We start from the raw sequence: 22,786 nt of genomic DNA on the forward strand, positions 1-22,786 counted from the left end.
TGATAAAATGCAACCAATCAAATAGGCTCAAAAGTCTCACTGGTTTTGTGTGTTCGAGCTCTAAACCATGTTCCAATATAATATTTCTTCAAACAAGTTTTTCAAAAAGTTTAATTCAAATTAGTAAAATGCTATAAAAAGTTTCTTGAAAAAGAAAATATTACTTCAACCAAGTGGTAAAATATGCACAAAATCAAACAAACATGCAAATACAACAAAGAAAATTTAAACATTGGTGTTGAGATAGGAAGGTACTAACCCACGGAGATCAGTATCGACCTCCCCACACTTAAAGATTGCACCGTCCTCGGTGCATGCTAAGATGTACAAGTGGATGGGGGTTGTGGTTCCTCAGCTGGGGCTCTTTTTGTTCCTTTTCTTGTTGGTGGTTTGGGAGTAGCTTTCTCTTTACCCTTCTTGGTGGCCATCCTGAAAAGGAAAAAAGAAAGTAACTTTTAATGCTAAGGGTTCGAGCAAGGAAGAGGGTGGGAAAGGTGGTAATCAATGCACATTAAAAGATGAATGACGTTAACACATGGTCATGACTACATGTGAAAAATCATCAATGGAAATATAGCAAGTGCATGTAATAACAACTAAATGCAAGATGTTTATTGGCATGCTGGCAAAGGCATGAGTAGCATAGATCAAGCATTCAATGTCCAAGTTAGATTACCAAGTCTTTCAAACTAGCAACATGTTTGTAATGACAATTATATTGAATGAATATGATATGAAAAAGGGTTTTGTGAAAAGCAAGCATTCAGAGTAGTAGGATAAAACATACTGAAAAACAGTGCACAATGCCATACGGGCGTTTTCACAAACACATAGCATGCATGGTAAATAATCTAATGAAAATAATAAATTGAACATGCAAGCAACCCTTTAAAAATTAATATATAATTGCAAAACAATTTTGCAACAATCCACAATGACCCAAATAAATTTCCAACACCAATTAAAAGAAAAAGAAAGAAAAAGAAAATATGGATAATGAAAGTAAAAAGAAAAGAAAAGAAGAAGAAAACATAAAATAAAGAAGAAGAATAGAAAAGTAAGGAGGGAAAAGGAAAAATAGGATTTGGGGAAGAGAAAGATAAGATATTTTGGAAATTTAGGGTAAGTTGTGCGGCGCAAGCAACGCGGACGCGTGAGTCACGCGTTCGCGCAGATAGCGCTTCTCTGAAATGACGTGGACGCGCCATCCATGCGGTCACGTGGATCGATCTGTGCCACTAGCGCGAGGGCAGCCTCGCGGTCGCGCAACTCTCTGTTTGAAGCTCATATTGCCAAATATCTGGGGTGACGCGTTCGCATGGGTGACGCGATCGCGTGGATGGCCATTTTTTGAAAATAACGCGGATGCGTGGGGCACGCGTTTGCGTGGTAAGTCTTGTGCTTCTAGCACCGTTCCAGCCCCATTCCAGCCTAACTTGTTGCCAAACACCCGTTTACGTCGATTTTACAGGGCCACGCGTTCGCGTGGGTGACGCGGACGCGTGGGAGGCATGTTTCCCACATGACGCGGTCGCGTGGATCAATTTGTGCCAAAGGCACGCCTCCAGCCACGCTCTTGCGTGATTCTGTTCAATTTCTTTTCCTCCTAATGCACATATGACACGGACACGTCAACGACGCTGCCACGTCGCGTGCGTGCTTCTCTTTTTTTTTATGCAAAATGCAAAAGATGTTATGAGTAATTCCAGGTTCAATAAAATAAAAGAAAATAAAACTCGAAAATAAATAAAACTAAATAAAAATAAAAAAAGGAACGATCATACCATGGTGGGTTGTCTCCCACCTAGCACTTTTAGTTAAAGTCCTTAAGTTGGACATTTGGTGAGCTCCCTGTTATGGTGGCTTATGCTTGAACTCATCCAGGAATCTCCACCAATGTTTATGATTCCAATGGCCTCCGGGATCCCAAACTAGGCGCAGAAAGCCTTCAAGCAGGTTGAAGCAAGTGACAAGGCCCCAAGAGTATTGATTTCTAGACTGAATTCCGGGGTCCCAAACTTTGCTTTTACACCCGTCTTTGTGTTGATCATTATGATTCCATCCGGGTAGCAAGAAATCTGAATTCTCACTAAAGCGGCCAAACAACTTCCTAGACCCATTCAGTTGTGCTTTACATCAACCTTTGCATTTAAACTTTGAACACACAACCATGTTGAACCTTGCTTGACAACTCCAACCACTAACCATCTTCCTCTTACTCTTAATGCCACAAAGAGCTCTAAGTTGACCATCCGTCTCCAATAGCCCATATTCAAGTGGAAATAGAAAGCTAAGGGATATGAATTTTACCCACTTGAATGTTGTGAAGGATGATGGAAACTTAGGGGGAGGGGTCTCCAATAACTTTGGCAAGGTGATTCCAAGCTCCACTCCCTTGTGCTCTTTGACAACTTCCACCTCTTTGCAAGCTTCTTCAATTTCAACCTCTTCCTCTTGGTAACTTTCTTCCAATTCAATCTCTTCTTCATTGCTTACCGAGGGCATGGGAGGCTGTACTTCTTCTTCTTTAATCTCCATCTCTTGATCGACCTCTTCCAAGTCCTTAATCATGATATGCCTTGGAGGTTGTACACCCTCCTCAGCATCAATTTCAATTGCCTTGGAAGGAGGTTCTATAACCTGACTTTCCCATGGAGGTTCAGCATCTCCTAAGTCTGCAACCACTTCTTCCTTTTCAATAATTACAGCTTCCTCCACTTGTTTCAGTACAAAGTCATGCTCCTTACTGTCCACCGGAGTTTCTAATGTCTCCTTCATGCTACGTTCGTCAGTAGATTGTCCACATGAAGCCATGGGGATTCCTTGAGTGTTCGAACGTCGGGAAGCTAATTGATTTATCGCTTGATTCAATTGGTGAAGGGTTGCATGAAATTGATCCACTATTTCCTTGAAACGATCCGTTGACTCTTGTTGCATTTGGCTATCATAAGTAGGATCATAGTGCTCTTGGATTGCTGGATATGGAGATGGTGAATATTGAGGTGGTGGTTCTTGGGAGTAATTGGGTTGGAATTGGGGTGGTTCTATATATGGTTCATATGGCTTAGAAGGTGGTTGGTACGGTGGTTGAGGGTTAGGGTCATATGGAGGTGAATGGCGGAAAGGGGCTTGTGAGTTTGGTGGTCCAAAGCTATTTTGAGGAGGTGGTTCATTGGCATATGATGGAGCTTGTTGGTAATTACAAGGGGGTCCACCATATCTATTGTCTTGACATGCATTCTGGAATGGTCGTTGTCCATGGTAGTTTGGAAGGTGTTGTTGCCTAAAGGATTGATCAGATCCTCGTGACTCCATCCATCTCTGATTGTTTTGACCTTGATGCATGTTCCTGTGATAGCTTCCATTCCTTTCAACATTATTAGAACCAAACTCAAAGCGAGAGGGGTGAGAACTCATAGTAAATAATAAAAATTAAAAATAAAAATAAAAATAAATAAACAAGCAAAATAAAATATTTACAATAACCAATAACAAGGCACACGTTTGCAATTTCCCGGCAACGGCGCCATTTTGAAGAACTGAAGATTGATGGTTTAGAAGTTATAGTAATTTCTCGTTACAAGTATAGTTACTAAACCAAGCAATCAACCTTTCTTACAAACGTTTTGGTTGTCACAAGTAACAAACCCCTTTAAAATTGATAACCGAGTATTTAAACCTCGGATCGTCTTCTCAAGGAATTGCAGGGAGGTGTTCTTATTATTGGTTATGCAAAAAGGTAGAATTTTGGGGGGTTTTTGAAATAGGAAACAAATAATTTGAATGGGAGAAAAATAAATTAATAAAAATAAAATCTCTTGGCAAGGTATAAGAACTGGAAGTCCTATCCTTATCAATTGTGATGAGAATTGGATTTTAATCCCACTTTGTTAACCTCTAACTATGAAGGTAACTTAAGTGGATTAATTAGCTTAATCCTCAGGTCCTAGTCAATTCCTATGGAAAGACTAGAGTTATTGGAGCAACTCCCAATTTCAACCACTGCTTTATTTGACAGCTCAAGTATTATCAATTACTTAACCCAAGCCAAAAGGGAGAAAATATCTAAATTAAATTAAAAGCATCAATATAAATAAAGCAAAGCAATCTTAAATCTGAAATACCTCAAATAATATTAAATAAAATATTCAAATCTTAACATGGAAAAGTTCATAAGCCAATTAGGCAACATAACTAATACAAGCATTAAAGTATCTGAAAATAAGAGATAAATATAAAGTAAAAGAAATATTGAACCTGATGAAGAGTTAAATCCTAAATCCTTTAAGAGGAATCCTAATCCTAAAACCTAAGAGAGAGGAGAGAGCCTCTCTCTCTCTAAAAACTACATCTAAATTATGAGAAGTGAATTATGAGAGCATGTCATTATGAATGAATGGATTCCCCCACTTTATAGCCTCTAATCTGTGTTTTCTAGGCTGCAAACTGGGTCGAAAATAGCCCAGAAATCGCTGGAGAAGAAATCTGCCACGCTGATTTTCGTCACTGCGACGCGTCCGCGTGGAGCACGCGTTCGCATCGCCTAGCGTTAGGGTAACTATGGCATATTATATATCAAATCGAAGCCCCGGACGTTAGCTTTCCAACGCAACTGGAACCGCGTTGTTTGGACCTCTGTAGCTAAAGTTATAGCCGTTTTAGTGCGAGAGGGTTGGGCTGACAGCTTTGCAGTTCCTTCAACTTCTTGTATTCCTTCCACTTTTGCATGCTTCCTTTCCATCCTCCAAGCCGTTCCTGCCCTTTAATCTCTGAAAATACTTAACACACATATCAAGGCATCTAATGGTATAAAGGGAGAATTAATATTAATAAAATTAAGATCAAAGAAGCATGTTTTCAATCACATCACAAAATCAGGAAGGAAAATATAAAACATGCAATTAGTATGAATAAGTGGATAAAGAATTGATAAAAACCACTCAATTGAGCACAAGATAAACCATAAAATAGTGGTTTATCACTCCTCCAAGCCATTCATGCCCTATAAGGCCTGAAAACACTTAATACACAGATCACAGCATCGAATAGTATAATGGTGGGTTAAAAATACACAATTTAAAGGTTTAGGAAGCACGTTTTCAACCATAGAATGAGATTGGGAAGGATTTGTAAAACCATACAGATTGTATGAATAAGTGTATCGAGAATTGATAGAAACCACTCAATTTAGCACAAGAATAATCATAAAATAGTGGTTTATCAAGCTATATCATGGAGGTCCATGAAACAAACGATAGCAGCAACCTCCTCTAATCATGCTGAAATACTGGCGATTCATGAAGCAAGTCGCGAATGTTTTTGGCTGAGGAGTCTGATTCAATATATTCTGTCATCATGTGGACTGATTGATCATAAGATAGCTCCAACGGTCCTGTTTGAAGATAATATAGCATGCATTGCTCAACTTAAGGGTGGATACATCAAAGGTGATAGAACAAAGCATATTTCTCCCAAATTCTTCTTCACTCATGATCTTCAAAATCAAGGGACAATTGATGTCCAACAGATCCGTTCAAGTGACAATCTGGCAGATTTATTCATAAAGTCACTCAATCCTCCTTTGAAAGATTGGTACATGAGATTGGGATGCGCCGATTTTGAGATATTAAATGATGTCGGCAAGGGGGGGAGACTGTACTCTTTTTTCCTTGGTCAGGTTTTTTCCCATCGGGTTTTTCTTGACAAGGTTTTTAATGAGGCAGTCCCTATCACAAAGGATATTGTATTCTTTTCCTTCACTAAAGTTTTTTTTCCACTGGGTTTTTCTTTAGTAAGGTTTTAACGAGGCAATAATTCTAAGTGGTCATCCAAGGGGGAGTATTGTGATAAAGATGGATGACCACGTATATCTTAGGTGGCTATCTTTCTCAATGCTAAAGGAATCTTTTTCAAGACAAAATCCAATTAAATGAGAGTTGAAAATGAAGTGATAGTAGTATTTTCTATTTATATTTTTATTTTATTACTTCTTCCTTATTTATTTTATAACACACTACAAATTTTACTAAATATACTACAAATTTCACCTTATATTTGTTCTACACGCAAGGCATACTTTTGCCTGGCTTGAAAGTATTCCTAATCCGCAGCAAGGGATGAAATTCATGATCGTTGATCCTTGGAATGACCATACAAGGTTTTGAATTGTTTTCACATTTTAACAATTATTTTTACATAAAGATATTTTTATAAGTGACCTTGAACAATACTAACTCAAAGGCACATTTGCAACTATTTTCAAGCGAAACGCAACAAAGTATTATTCAATCATGGAGTCATATGACCAAGCTAAATCAATTATTTCAACTACAATTTTGCTGATCAACATGCCGCACAGAGCACAACATTTTTTTTCAACATGAAATACAAATTTGACTAAGTATCCAGTCACATTACATTTTCTCTAGTTCTCTAGTGCGTAAAGCATCTTTTTGCTTGGCTTAAAAAGTTTCCTACAACAAACGGTTGAATGCATTAGATCTGACCACAATGAAGACTGGAGAAACAAGAATATAAGTGCTGGAAAAGAGGCAAATATAGAAACGAAACCGGGAACAAGATCTGAGGCATAGTGATGATAAGTAATGAAGAAGGCACTTGCAAATGCTACCATCATGCTTGTTATTGAGCAGAACAAAGCCACCAATCCACATATGAGTTTCAGGGGCAATGATTTGTAGAAGTCATTCTCGGCATAACGCGAAAGAAGAATGGACAAGAATATTAATATTGAAGCTGCTGAAGAGATAAATGCAGTTGCATCTGAGATTGTAAACACCGAGAACCATGATGTTTTGCCCAAGTAGTTTGGCTTCCCCCCTTTATCATCAACACCACCTGGCACGGTTATTGCAGCAGCAAACACCCCTGTTGCAATGACGGTTGCAATCAGCATACAATTCTCAGCTGTACTTTTCATCCAAGATTCTGCATCTTTTCGCAACTCCTTATGTTCCTCTGAAAATAATTCACTAGCAGTTTTACCAGCGGAGTTTTTATAGTTTATGAACGATGGTGGTATTATCTTCTTCACTTCCTGATGTTGCATGAAATAGACATTAACATCGTCAATTTTTGTTAAATACTCTGATTATGTATGATGCGATGCAAGGAAATTTATTATCATATTCATCATTGGAACGATTATAGTTTTAAATTGCGGATGCAATCACAGATGCGGTTACTACTTCATCATTGGAAATTTATGATCATATTCATCAATTTAAAACAAGATTTATGCTAAGAAATCAATACTATAGCAGTCAATTTCAGTCAACAGTATAAAAAGTGTTGGCTGCAATGCTGGTTGTGGTAGTGTTGCCTCCTAAGACCTTCTTTAAAAACAATAATGATACCAATACTGGACATGCAAATCTTTAATTTACACGTACCTTGAACCATACTAACTCAAGGCACATTTGGAATGCTGCTCCAGATACTAATTCAAGTTGTCTTTGTGGTGGTGCTCTTTTTGCAGCCAAATGTAACAAAGTATTACTTTCTGTGTCTATCATAGTCACTATAACATCCTTCACAAACCCTATCTCATGTATGAGATTGAAGATGCTTGCCTGGCGATGCATCACAGCTTTGTGAATTATGGTTTGGCCTGTATTCTCATCCATTGTCCATATCAAGTCTGGATAAGCACTAAGAATCTCTGATAAGAACCCAAAATTACCAACTTCTACTGCAGCAAATAACAGTTGAAAAAGGACCTTTGGCGTTTCAAATATCTCTCGCATTGAGGACTCCTCTTTAAGAATTTTGCTCCAAAGCTTCTTAACCAGTTGAAAAACCACCTGCTGCTTCATTCCTGTGTAATACAAAGTTTTATTATTTGAAATGAAAAGAATCTGCAAAAGAACTCTAGAATATATGGTGGAAACTCAATACCACCTGCTGTCTTGATGCTAAAATTAGCAGTTGAAAATTATTAAATGATTTGACTATGTTTGATTAAATTATTATCTAACGACCTCTAATTATCAACATCGTACCAAGATAATTGTAATGTCTTCACCAGAATATATATGTATAACAAGTTTAATTATCTGTGTCATGCACGTGATAAGATTGAAATTATAATTTTAAATTATATTTTTAAAATTAATTTGAATTATAATAATTTGATTAATAACAAAAATATGTTATGTATTGTTTGATTTTTTTAATCTAGTGTTAATTGGATTAACTCTAAAATAGTTATTAATTTGTTTTAATAATTTACTTTCTTCAATAAATCAGACATATATACTGAATGTAATCATAAATACAATATAGTAATAGTCAAATCCACCAACAAATATATTGGCTATTATCACAATATAAAACAAATTAAATATAAAGGCTATTAGCACTTATCTGTCTTTGATTCGTACAAGGGTTTACTTATCAAATAAACTTAAAATATGAACAAAAAATATTTATAAAATGGACCTAGTATTACTTAAAAGAATCATGACAAATAATCAACTTACCTTATTATTCATGAGAATCACTTTTATATAAGTCGTCTTATTCTTGTTAAATTTGGATGGGACTTTTCATTTTCAAACATATTAATTAGGTGAGGGTTCAAAACTTATACAATTAAAAGCATCTAGCTAACCTTACTTTTAGTCGTTGTATGTCGAACATTGATTTCCCCATCACATTCAAAAATGAATAAAGATTTAGTGTGTAAAATTGTTAAAAAATTGTTGCTATTTGAACAAATTGCTATTTAAATCTTATTTTTAGGCAATGTAAATTTCTGAAATAAACAAATAAAATTTTGCACTTTACCAGGATTAATCTTGATTATGGAGCTTTGATGTTGTGGACTTTGGCAACAAGAATCCAAATGGCTTTTAGACAAGAGATGCAAAGCTGTCTCACCATTCTCATCCCTCATAGAAGCTAAATATGGCCGATCTGTGGCCAATTTTAAGGCTAAACCTGCAAAATATTAATGTCAGAAGTTCAAAATATTCGGAAAAGTAAAAATAATTTTGATTAAGAGAAAAGGACAAATAGGTTCTTAACTTTTTGGCACATAAATATTTACATCTTCAAAAATTTGAAAATACATTTAAGTCCTTAACCTTCTCAAAATCTAGATATATCAATTTCTGAACCTAATTTGTCTCATTTTAAAAATTTTTCCACATGTGCATCTGTATATCGGCCAGGTTAGTACAACAAAAGTCATACTAGATTTTTTTATTGGGTCTGACAGACTTAAGTGAACAGAGGGATCGATGTGTCCAAATTTTAAAAATGTTCAAATCTTCAAAAAATTTAAATGTCTATAAACCAAAAGATCAATTACTTATTTATCCTTTTTTCTTTAATTAATTTACAATATAAAATGTTATAAAAACTGGCATTTGAATTCTCATAAAAAACTTTAATACTAGTCAACAAGTAAAGTTATGAGATAAATTCAATAAAATTTTATTCTCTTAACTGTTTTTTTATTGAATTATAAAAAAGAGAAAGAACATAATTAAAAATACGAGATAGGAAATTATAGAGTCTTATCAACTCTTCTAAGTTTTGGACATAAGAAGTTTGTCAAGTTCAAAGTGAATAAAGTCCAATCAACAAATATGGACGAGGTCGACACCTACTCGACCTTATAGAGGTCGGACGCAATGATGTTAACCTAACTCTATTCGTTTAAATCAATAACTAACTCCTACAATCTCTATTATTCATCTATAAAAGAGATCTCAACAAGTTCTCTACCAAAAAAGGAATAACCAACCCACCACCAAAGATGGGACTACTCAAAAAGTAATTATTGACTCTACATCTACAATTATAAATATTCCGTCACTCTCAGATATACTTTGAACTCAATCTACTAAAAATCCACTAACATCCTTACTAACTTAAGCATTAGAATTCCTTATAAGTACCACTCTCATCTTCTTACGAAAAATTCGGACAGCGACACCTTGATACCATTAAACATCAAATACTGTCCCAAAAAAATTTAAATTTCATGTTCAATCCCAAAGTAACTCAATTTCAAGTAACCCTTAGAACAGTCTCTATTTTAAGCAAATGTTGGTATGCTCTTCCTTTTTTTTCCCTTATATAGTGCTGTTTTTTAATTAAAATATTTTACTCCCATGCTCTAATTATTCTTATCAATTAATCATTTACCCTGTTTATGACCTATCACACAGTTCCTTGTCTCATCATTTTTCTAAAATAATTAAAAAGCAAAAGGAGACAATGATGAGTCCATTTGCTTTTTTTTTATGTTTCATTTTTTTGCATTATTTTTTTCAAGATATTCAACAAATTATTTTATTAAATTTATAAGTCACGTACATATACATTTTTAGGCTTTATTTAATTAGAATGAAGAGAATAAAAAAAGAAAAAAATGAGTTGAATGTACTTTTATTTTTCCTGAATATTTGAGTGAAAGAAAATTAAGAAGGAAAAAAATAATATACAATGTTATGAAAGAATAATTTTACCTTTATATATTATAAAATATATTAAAAATGATTTTTTTCCTCAAACAAATAATACACCCTTAATTTTTTTTTTTAAATTATTAACATTTAATTGTGTATTTAATATTTGAAAAGTAGATTGACAAAAGTTATAAAGAAAAATGTTTGCTTTTACTTTACATTTAAATTAATACTAACTTTCTATTTTTATATACTAAAAATATTCATCCTTAACATTATGCATTGATAAATGACTAATATTTATAAAAAAAAAGTATACGAAAACCAATTTTAGTGTTTAGAATATAGAGTTAAAAATTTATAATTTAAAGTTTAAATAAAATTCAAAATCAATAAAATAATTTTTAAAAAATTAACTAATAAATAAAATTTATCTGATACTCATGTTCTTTGTTAAGTCGATTATTGCAAATTCTTTGGTATTGTTTCCCTTTAATTCCTATGATCAATATTTGTCTTAAATTTTTTAACCATATCCATATTCGTTATTAATAGTAGAAAAGATAATATTAGGGAGACCCAAAAAAAAAAAAGAAAAAAAAATTACATACCGTAGAGACCAGTGTTGATACAAGTGAAGAACAATCGTTTCAACTCATCATCATAATAATGTCCGAATTCGGTATTTTCATATAGATGCGAAGCCACGTCACATCTTCCTTGCAATGCTGCAAATTGAACAGGAGGGTAGGTTCCATTTTTACCCCTAACCTGTACAACTGTTGGATTCTTATCTTTCATCAAGTCAAGAACTTGCATGTTCCCAGCTGCAGCAGCAAGGCAAAATGCAGTGTTTCCATTCTCATCTATCGATAATAAGTCCTCTGGACTCAATTCCCCCATCAATTGTTTCACAAAGTGAACATGTTTTGCACCCCCACGTACACTTGCTGCTATATGTAACAGTGTAGTCGATCCTTTTGCTATGGCTGCATTCCTCAACCTTCGATCTTTAACTATGATAGCCTTGGCCTTTTTCCAATTGCCTTGTAGTGCATGCTTGTAAAGGGGCACACAGTTGTTGAGATAATAGCCCATTGCATCTCCTGAAACATAAACAATCATATCATGCGTTGAAGGTGGATCTTGATGTGCAAAGATCTATCGTTCTTAATATAAATAAACAGGTTGGTTTGCACTCAACTTGTTTCCTCGAAGAAAACACCGCCAGGACGCCAAATAGGTGGTAGGTCTGAATTGGTAGTTGAGGGATGTGATTCAGGAGTTGATGAGTTGTACACATCATTATTTCCATGACTGTAAAAGTTAACAAATATAATTTGCACATCAGGTAATAATACATATACATGAAGAATATATCATTATTTTAATGTACTAATTTATTCCATCAAATATTGAAAGAAATGAAAAGTGATTTTTTTGGTCATTAACATTAACTTGGTGTTCATATATATATAATAATCGATATCACGTAAAATTACTCAATTGACTTACAATAGCAAATTATAACTAATTATACTCTATTTATCTAATTTAACAAACAGTAAGTTAAAATTTATCACTAACCAAAAGGGTTTTATCCTCTAATATTCTTTTTCAAGATAAAAAGTAAATGTTTCTAACTCCCATCTTGAACAACAAACTCATGGAATTTTATTTTTGGTAGGAACTTTATTAATATGTCTGTTAATTGATGTTGTGTCCTCATATAAACTAGCTTTATTATATTGTCCCTTTTTGTTCCTTTTGCCTAGCAAAGTGACAATCCACCTACTCTATGTGCTTTGTGCACTCATGAAAGGTGGGGTTAAATGTAATATGAATTGCTGCCTAACTGTCATAGTACACTGTTGAAGGCCTATGTTTATGTGAAAGTCTTTGAGAAGTCCTCTCATCTAAGTTACTTCAATAGCTATCGCTGCTAATTCTCTATATTCTGATTCTACTGAGAATCTCGAAAATGTACTTTGCTTGACAAACTTTCAAGACACTAAAGAGTTTCCAAAAAACACACAATAACCTGTAATTGACCTCTTAGTATCCACACGTGAAGTCTAATCAGCATTAGCATAAGCTCTTAACAACAAAAGGGATGATGCTACAAAGTACAGACCCTATCTTAGTGTGTCTTTGAGGTAATGTAAGAGATAATGTGCTGCTTGAAGATGAGGTACTCGAGGCTTGGATACGAATTGGCTAAGATTATTTACAGCATATGTGATGTCTGGTCGAGATAATGTTAGATACAACAGCCTTCCAATCAACCTTCTATATTAAATAACACACCGGCAATAACTCGCCCTCCTCACTGTTGAGTTTCACAGCAGGGTCGAACTTTGACTAGTTTGGAGGCCAAGGTGCCAGTGTCTTCAAGGAGGGAAAGTGTGTATTTCTGTTGGGAGAAAAAGATACCTTCCTTTGAGTGTGCAATCTCAAGGCCAAGGAAGTACTTTAGTAGTCCCATATCCTTCAACTTAAATTTACCTTGATTTGAAGCTTTCTTTTCTTCAAGATACTTGCAATGGGACCAGCAAGTATAATGTCATCAACGTATACTAATAGAATAACAAAAATAGGTCCCAAAACCCTTGGTGAAAAGGGAATGATTATATTGCGACTGTGTGAAGCTTGCAGAAATAAGTGCAGTAGAAAAAGTGGTGAACCATTGTCGGGAGGTTTGCCTTAATCCATATATTGACTTGTTCAGCCTACAAACAAGGAATTCCTCCTTCGTGGCACACCCCAAAGGTACATCCATGTATATTTCTTCATCAAGATCCCCATTTAAAAATACATTGTTGATATCCAATTAGAATAGGTGCCAATGGTTCATGACAGCAACAGCTAAGAGTACTCTGATAGAGGGAACTTTGGCAACAGGAAAAAAGGTCTCAATGAAATCTTGGCCAGCTTGTTGAGTGTAATCCTTTACAACTAGTCACACCTTATACTTATCTACTGAGCCATCAGCTAGATACTTAACTTTATAGACCCATCGACACCCAATTGTGTATTTGTTTGGTGGAAAGGGTACCAAATTCCATGTTTTATTAGCCTCCATAGCATCCAACTCAGCTTTCAAAGCCTTTTGTCATTCAGGAACAGGTACTGCTTGGTGGTAGAACTTAGGCTCAAAAATAGAATTCACATTCATTACGTAACTTCTGTAATTGACAATCAATTTTTTATAAATGCAGTTATTGGATATTGAGTAGTAGAGAAAATTACATGATTGCAATGTTATTGTTGCAGGTAAGAAGGTGCTTTATATGGTCTAGTTGATCTTCTAGACACAAAGGGTGGACTAGGTTCATGCTGAGCTAATGGAGAATGCTCGATCTACAGGTATCAGTTAAACCTGAGGGATATCAACAATTAGTGGAGGAGTGTATGATGCGATGTTGCTGTCAGACAGAGGCTTTGTCAAAACAAGGTCAAAGAATGGGTCAATTGAAGCAAAAATTTGTTCATCAGAAGAAATGGGAAATATATTTTCATGATAGACCTCTTTTGTAGGTCGTAAACCTTATAGTCTTTGTAGTAAGGAGGATAACCCAAAAACACACCGGCAGTTGCTCTAGAACTAAACTTGTGTCTGCCAGGTTGAAGTGTAGATGCAAAGCAAAGACAACCAAATACCCTTAGCCTTGTGTAGTATGGTGGTGTAGAATAAAGTCTCTCAAATGGAGATTTAAACTCCAAATTTTTGGCAGGTGTTCAATTGATGAGATAGATTACAGTAGATACACATTCTATCCATAAGAAAAGAGGGACACGAGATTGAAAATACAAGGCCCTTGCCACATTCAACAAGTGTTGATGTTTTCTTTTAAGATAGAATTCTGTTGTAGAGTCTCAATACAGGAAAATTGATGAAAAGTACCTTTGAAAAATAGAAAATCAGTTAATGCAAGTTCTCTAGCATTAGCAGATCTCAAACATTTAACGATAATGGAAAATTGTGTTTCAACCATCTCAAAAAATTGTTGCAACTTTGTTGTGGCCTCGGACTTAGAATGGAGAAAAGAGAGCCATGTGAACCTACTATGATCATCCATAATGGTAATTAAATATCTAAATCCTGCATAAGAAATTGTCTGAAAAGGACCCACACATCACAATGCACTATATCAAATGGTTTAGTTGCAAAATAATTGTTAGAAATATAAGGCAATTTACTTTGCTTAGACAAAGGACAAATGGAGCAGTTATGTACTTGCATCAAAGAAGAAGACTTACAAGAAACTTTAGATTTATTTATTAGGGTAAAATATATTTTTTATCCTTGAAGTTTGACAAAAGTTTCAAAAATACTCTTAAATTTTATTTTGTTTCAATTTTGTCTCAGAAGTTTTTTATTTGCATCAAAAATACCCCTAACGGATAATTTTTCAAAAAATTTAACACCAATTTAACAACAATTTCATAAGAACAACCCTCAACACAAGTAAATTAAGCATAATTTTCATATATTATTGTTAGATTGGTCTTAAATATTTTGAAAATTGAGCTGTCGAGGGTATATTTGATACAAATAAAAAACTTCTGGGACAAAATTGAAACAAAATAAAATTTAAAAATTTTTTAAAACTTTTGCCAAATTTCAGGGACAAAAAGTTAGTCAGGAGGATAACCCAAAAATACACCGGCAGTTGCTCTGGGACTAAACTTGTGTCTGCCAGGTTGAAGTGTAGATGCAAAGCAAAGACAGCCAAATACCCTAAGCCTTGTGTAGTCTGGTGGTGTAGAATAAAGTCTCTCAAATGGAGATTTAAACTCCAAATTTTTGGCAGGTGTTCGATTGATGAGATAAGTTGCATTAGATACACATTCCGTCCAAAAGGTAAGAGGGACACGAGACTGAAAATGTAAGGCCCTCGCCACATTTAGCAAGTGTCGATATTTTCGTTCGATGATAGAATTTTGCTGTGGAGTCTCAACACAGAAAAATTGATGAAGAGTACCTTTGGAAAGCATAAAATCAGTTAATGCAAGTTTCCTAGCATTATCATATCTCAAACACTTTACAGTAGTAGAGAATTGTGTTTCAACCATCTTAAAAAATTGTTGCAACTTTGTTGTGGCGTCGGACTTAGAACGGAGGAAAGCGACCCATGTGAACCTACTATGATCATCCACAATGGTAATGAAATATCTAAATCCTGCACAAGAAATTGTCTGAAAAGGACCCCACACATCACAATGCACCATATCGAATAGTTTAGTTGCAAAATGATTGTTAGAAATATAAGGCAATTTACTTTGCTTAGCCAAGGGACAAATGGAGCAGTTATGTAGTTGCATCAAAGAAGAAGATTGACAAGAAACTTTAGATTTATTTATTATAACACCAAGTACATTGGGTGACAAATGACCTAAACGGGAATGCCATATGTAAGGTGACACTAGACTACAATGATTGTCAAAAAAAAAATTATGTTGTCATTAGAGGTAACCTACTGAGTAGGATAAAAGACATAAAGTCATTTCTCCAACTCAATCCTCCCAACCATCCTCAGAGACTTCTTGTCCTGGATTAAAGCATAATAAGATGAGAATGTAACATCAAAGCTAAAGGTGTAACTAAAGTACTAATCGACAGTAAATTGAGTGCAAAGCTAGGAATATAAAACACTCTATGAATGCCTAATTGAGGTGTCACTCTTATAGAGCCTATGCCAATAATGGGTATGTGAGAATTATCTGGTAAAGTGATAAAGGAATTCGACACGGGTTTGTAATCATGAAACATGAACAAATGAATGCAAATGTAATTAGATGCTTCAGAATCCAATATCCAACAACCATTAGGCAATTGTAAACTCGTTAGTGCAAAGAGAGTGATACCTATAGTACTAGAAGCATGTGCATCAGTTTGCACAGGGGCAGGAGCATTGACTTGGACAACCGGAGAGGATAAAAGACTTAATAGATGTTGGCACTGTGTCTGCGTCATTGGTGGATCAGAAATTGTTGGTGATAGAAGAGGTGCGTTTGTATTGGTCGAAGCAAGATTTACAATATCTTTAATAGGACCTTTGTTTTTGAATTTTTCATATCCTAGAGGAAAGTCGTGAATACGAAAGCATCGATCAACTGTATGTCTAAGAACCTCGCAATGAGAGCACAAAGGTCTATCACGATCTTTCTTGGTTGATTTTGGCTTAAATTCAGTCTTAGTAGCAAAAGCAAGAGGATTAGAGGCAAGGGATTTGACACAGAGCTCCTTCTGTTTGTCTTCTTGGAGGATTAATGAAAGAACCCGATTAATAGAAGGGAGAGACTCCAGGAGTAACAATTGACCTCGAATTGCAGAGAAGTGTTCATTAAGTCCTATTAAGAACGACATTGTATATTCACTATCATGAAAATCTTGCAAAGGTCGAAGACCACCACAACCGCATTGAACAATAGGACGATATGCACTCAATTCATCGCAAATAGACTTCAATTTGAAAAAGTAAACACTCACCAAGTCAGAGCCTTGAGATAGTGCCATCAGATCACATCAAAGTTGGAAAATTCATGGACCATTACGCGGTTGAAAGCGCTTACGAAGGTCTTGCCAAGCCTCCGAAGCTACTCGCGACCTCATAGCACTACCAACAATATCTTTGGAAAGCGAATTGAAAATCCAAGAGAGTACCATATTGTTGCTGCGTGTCTAGAGAGCAACCTGCAGCCGGACAAGACAATGAACCATCAACAAAGCCAAGTTTGTTCTTAACAAAACGAACGAGCTCCATGGCACAACTCCAAGAATCATAATTATCACTGGTTAGGGGTTGTGAGACAAGAACGAGTCCAGGACCATCAGCTTGATGAAGAAAATAGGGATTCGCGAGATCGTCTATGATAAAAAAGGAATCAGGCTAAAATCGTGGAAGAAAAGTACAAGAGTAAAAAAGGTTTTCCTAAAAATAGAAATTTTTTTGGAAAGTAAAAAGAAAGAAAGAAAGAGAAATAGCGAAAGTGATTATTCATCTGATACCATATTAAAACAAATAAAAAGTAATTTTTTTTTGTCATTAACATTAACTTGGTGTTTATATATATATAATAACCGGTATCACTAGTAACGTTACTCAATTGACTTATAATAGTAAGTCATAATTAATTATACTCTATCTATCTAATGTAACAAACAGTAAACTAAAATTTATCACTAACCAAAAAGACTTTATCCTCTAATATATAACAGTACATCACTAACCAAAAGGGCTTTATCCTCTAATATATAACAGTACATAAATGAATATTAATAAAGTTATATATATGTATGTATTTTATTCAATCTTTTCTTAAATAAAAAGTAATCAAAACCTGTTTTCAAGCTCATCCCACATTTCTTTGGCGGTTTTGTACTTTAAGATTCTTTCGTAGGTCTCAAAATTTACAGCACAGCATAACATGTGCTTTGCTCTTGAATCTTGCCCCAAACTATTCATGTCTTCCTCAGCCAACTCATCTTCTGGTTTTTCCACTTCATTTCCATTCACAACTATTTTTGGAATGTTTCGTCCATTTTTAATGATAAACCAAAGTTTGACGTCCACGGCCTGTATAAATATCTTCATATCTTCTTTCCAATCAATGTAATTTGTACCATCGAAAAATGGCGGCTTTAAGATACTTCGTCCTCCAATTGTAATCATCGAATTTGCAGCCATTGAATCTAAAAAATTCTTTTGCTCTTTTTTCTCTTTCTTTAATTTCTTCCTGAAATTGCTAGGGCATGATGTGTTAGTATTATCTAATAAGACTGCGGTTAAAAGAGAGATAGAAACGGAGGAGAAACAGAGACTAGGAATTTATGGAAGCACTCGTACGCAGGATCGAGTATGTTTAGCACAATGGAGATTTTTGCTGAAAAGACTCAAATATTGTACTGAAATTTTATATTTTAAGACTGAAATTTTAGTTCTAATAATTTTTTTATCACTAAATACAATATTAAGTTTTAGTTTTAAATTTTAGTTTCAAAAAATAAATATTATCTAAAAAAATGTTATAAGACTATTATAATTTATTATTTTTTATTATTATTTTTAATTATAAATCTAATTTTTTTAATTTAATAATTTAATAATATACTTTAACATATACTTTTAAATATTAATGACTAATTAATAATAAAAAATAATAAATTTTAATAATTCTCTAGTAATTTTTTATTAACTAAGACTGAAAGAGAAACTACCGTAAAAAATGTCCAATAATCCGTTATAAACTTGCTTATGTTATAAAAAGTTAGCGCAAGCAAGTTACATTTAAAATATACAAAAGTATATATCTAAGCACCTGCAGGCTTGCAGGCATGTTTCAAAAGCATAATAACTTGGACTAATAAAAAATTAAGAATAGCGGGAGAGAGAGAACCCCGGGGGAGTGGGGGGGCACTGGAACGTGGTGAAGGGAAAAAGAATTCCAATAATATAACATTAGGATTGTGCTAGTATAGCTTATTATTTTTATTATTATTTGATCCGTTTGTTGTTACCCAGTTACAAAATCTCCTTAAATCGGCTTATTTAACAAAACCAAACTTCATCATTTAATTCTAAAAAAATAAAAATTCACGTACAGTTCATATAAAATTGTTAATTTAAAATTATTAAATAATTTAATATATTTAATTAAATTATTATTAATAATTTTAAATTATCAATTTTAACATAAAAATAAATGTATCTAAATCCTCACCTTTCAAAAAGGCACTTGCCCAGTTGTCTGTACGGTTATCAAGAATTGTGCACTTCACTCACAAGATAACTCCTCCGGATAGTTACCAAAAGAATACGAGGAGAACCCAATAGGCCAAGGGCAAGTCAAACCTAATAACCTCTGTATACACAGTAAAATCCTACGGGATAAAGATACAAATTCATTCTAAATACATATTATACTCATCTCAATACTCTTTTTTATTTGAACGTTACAAATAATTTTATAAGTGTTCACCACTACGATTTTTTTTTTTTAAATCAACGTATACCTCATCCATGTAAAAACGAATTCAACTTAAACGAATAAATTATACCTCAATTAAAACTTATTACGCAAGAACATTATTCTTTATAAAAAGATAATACTATATTTATTTTCATTTCGGTGTTTATGTAAACAAATTTTCTTAGTTTATGTATCAACAATTAAAAAAAAAATTCACAACTTTTTTCCCATCCCATTTTCTCTATCACTTGTTTTTTCTTTAAGTAACGAATTTTTATATTCATAATATAAATTTTTTTAATTAATTTTAAAATAACAAAAATATTTGATAACTAAAATAAATTAATCAAAAACAGATAAATATTATTTTATTTAGTATTCATTAACTATTGTGATAATTAATAAATATTAAATAAGACAAGTTCGGACTAATTTTTTGTGCGCCTACCCCCTTATCATTCAAATAATATATAGGTTACCCTCATTAATATTTTACAGAGAGTAAGTTAACTAAGTCTTAATTGTCCTGCAGTAGTAAAGTGGATATAGCATTACTGGGATAAAAAAATCCATCCTAAACTAGAAAAGTTACAATGCATACCTGAAAAATAAAGTTTGAACGGAAATTTCCTCCTATATATATGAGCTATGGTGTTGTCTGCACATTATAGCACCAAAAACACATGCAAGATGAGTATGATGTGAGAAAGAAATAAAAGAAAGAGACAGAAATGACTTTAAATTCAACGAATCAATCGATTGAATATATAGTTCTTGAGTGTAACTCATCAAAAGAAAGAATGGTAGCAGAGAAGGGGTATAGTTCGTAGTACGTTACAGTGTGATGCACTACTTACTTCACAGCGAGAAGAAGAGATCGAAGTTCGTAATTGTTGCTTTAATTTATTTGTTATATTCTTTGCTTGTGTAGCCGCGGCTTTAAGTTGAGATTATTGGAATAATAATCTTTCAAAGTCAGCAGCTGAAACGCACCACACTTAGTTCTTCCTCAATATATATATAATATAGTTATAGCTGAGTTATATATCTTATGTATGTATGTATGTATTGTTTAGTCCTGCTGCGATATATACTCAATATATACTCATATGCCGCCTTTAATTTGTATTGCAAATTTGCAGTGTACTAAGTTCGTAGAAAAAAAAAATAGTAGTCCATGTCCATGTAAAGGGTAAATCACCAACAATATACTCATATTATCTTAATACTGATAAAAACATCATAATATATACGTGTGTGTATATATATATATATATAATATTTAATAAAAAATTATTAAATTTTAAAAATAAAAATATTTGCTTTTTTATTATATTTGTAAAAAATTGTATCAAAATTCAATTTATAAAATATTATTTTAAAAATATATATTTAACATTAGACATTTTTATTGTATTTTTAAATTTTAAAGATATTTTTATCGATAACAAAATTTAAAAATATTTTTATTGGTGCAAAAATAATTTGAATATATTTTTTGTGGTTTATCTATGTAATCAATACATAAAAATATACAATCCGTAAAAGAGAGAACAATATTCGACTAAATCAATTGTAAGAATAATATTCTTCATCAATGTACTATTAGGTCAAGTCACGTGATCAAGCCTTGCTATGACTAAGGAAAACATGCACACCCCATCGACCAACTCAAAAGTAATATATGTTATGCCAGAAGTCAGGAATGGGAATGGCAAAAATATCCTTATTTGCAGTATGAGGTAAATATTAAATTGATATTCGAAAGATTTTAACGCTGATAAAATGGTATCTAACTTTTGTTATTAACAAAATAGTCTCCGAAAAATTTTAAAATTTGACAAAATCACCCCTAACATGAAAAGATAACGTTATAGTGAACGGAAAGTACTAATGTGGCCGTCAGAAGAGAGCTTCAACGGTGGCAGAGAATTCCGGCAACGTTAAAAAGCACCACCAACTCCTCCTCCTCCTCCTCCTTTCCACCACCAACCCATTCTTCTTCTTCTTCTTCTTCTTCTTCTTCTTCTTCTTCTTCTTCGGCGCCGGCGAGGGAGGACGCACGCGAAGAAAGGACTAAAGAGCTGGTCGAGCTGGCACCTTCTTAACCGCGATGCTGGAGAGTGTGGGCTGCGAGGTAGCAGAGGCGGGAGGCTTCGAGGTCACCGTAGATTCCAGCGATGCTGCACTCTTCACGTGGTTTTTCGTCGTCATCGGAAAAGGAGAAGAGAGACAAGTGTTGGTGCTGTTTAGGCTTGGGGATTGGAGAGTTGTGGTTGTGGGAGCTAGCGGCACGTGTTGTGGTGGTGGCGGTGGGTTTAGGGAGGGTTTTGTTGTAGAAGAGAGGGAAAGAAGATGGTTTGGAGATATAGTTGGTGGTGGTGGAGGTGGCGCGTGGCAGTTGATGCGAGAGGAGAACAGAGATTTGAAAGTGAAGCAGCGGCCATGAGAAAATGTGTCGCCCTCCTCCATTACGCCACAGTGGGTCGTACTCTCTTACGTCGCCGTCGCATGCGTCCTGCCTCTCTCGCCGGCGCCGAGGAAGAAGAAGAATAGGTTGGAGGAGGAGGAGGAAGAGGAGGGATTGGTGGTGGTTTTAATGTCGCCAGAGCTCTCTTCTGACAGCCACATGCATTAGTATTTTCTGTTCACTGTGACATCATCTTTTCATGTTAGGGGTGATTTTGTTAAATTTTAAAATCTTTTGAGGACTATTTGGTCAATAACAAAAATCAGGTACCATTTTATCATCACCAGAATCTTTCGGGTACCGATTTGGTATTTACCTCTTTGCAGTATCTACGGAGATTACCTGTAACAGAAAGATAAATAGAGATCTATTAAATTTTTATGGAAACGGGAACCTACTCCTACAAATAAATAGAGATTGAGTGAATATTGAGATATCCGCTTCATGGGGACCCGTAAAATTTCTGTGAATAGTGAATTTGTTGAAATAACCCTAATTTTGTCTTAGCCTCCACTAATACCCTAATTCCTACCCACCCCACGCCTGTGTCTCTCGTCACCTTTCTACCTCGCCGACACATACTCAGTTGCCTGGGCACCCTCTCGCCAAAGTGGGTTTCGCCGTCGCTAGTCTTGTTTCAATATACTACAAGAAAAACTCTGGGTACTGTGGAATTTATCTTCGGAACTAGCGTCGACTGGTAGATTCGGATTTAGTATCGAATTTTTCGACGGAAAGGAGAAGTAATTCGTCGCAATCAAAGGTTACTGTCGGATTAGGTTTTCCGTCGCTAACAACAACAGTAACTACTGGCGGGAAAACGAATGCTATGTGGGCCAATGTTACCATCGATTTTAGCGTCGGATTAATCCGATGGTATGAAGGTTTAATGAAACACGCCGTT

General features: G+C 34.5%; 1 protein-coding gene across 2 annotated transcripts; it reads right to left on the reverse strand.

The window, feature by feature from the left end:
* Positions 6,231–20,485, reverse strand: LOC107639218. Of its 2 annotated transcripts, none has more exons than XM_016342693.2 (9): positions 20,270–20,485; positions 20,014–20,070; positions 19,164–19,304; positions 17,784–18,179; positions 11,644–11,756; positions 11,051–11,545; positions 8,809–8,961; positions 7,413–7,837; positions 6,231–7,057 (listed from the first exon to the last, which is right to left on the reverse strand). In XM_016342693.2, the coding sequence occupies exons 4-9, from the start codon at positions 18,128–18,130 to the stop codon at positions 6,425–6,427; spliced, it is 2,166 nt and encodes a 721-aa protein (XP_016198179.1). In that variant the 5' UTR covers positions 18,131–18,179; positions 19,164–19,304; positions 20,014–20,070; positions 20,270–20,485; the 3' UTR covers positions 6,231–6,424. The 2 variants fall into 2 exon arrangements, with proteins under 2 accessions (XP_016198179.1, XP_020976633.1); XM_021120974.1 differs by having other exon boundaries at positions 19,164–19,323.

The sequence above is a fragment of the Arachis ipaensis genome, chromosome B04 (genome assembly GCF_000816755.2).
Source record: "Arachis ipaensis cultivar K30076 chromosome B04, Araip1.1, whole genome shotgun sequence".
NCBI lineage: Eukaryota > Viridiplantae > Streptophyta > Magnoliopsida > Fabales > Fabaceae > Arachis > Arachis ipaensis.

Excerpts from the sequence above, each read along its gene's own strand:
- LOC107639218 (XM_016342693.2), bottom strand. The coding sequence starts at position 18,130 with ATGGCTGCAAATTCGATGATTACAATTGGAGGACGAAGTATCTTAAAG. Across the intron at positions 11,546-11,643 it reads TGTTTTCTTCGAGGAAACAA|GAGATGCAATGGGCTATTAT; the intron begins GTTGAGTGCAAA and ends TTTATGTTTCAG. Across the intron at positions 7,838-8,808 it reads CATAATCAAGATTAATCCTG|GAATGAAGCAGCAGGTGGTT; the intron begins GTAAAGTGCAAA and ends TGTATTACACAG.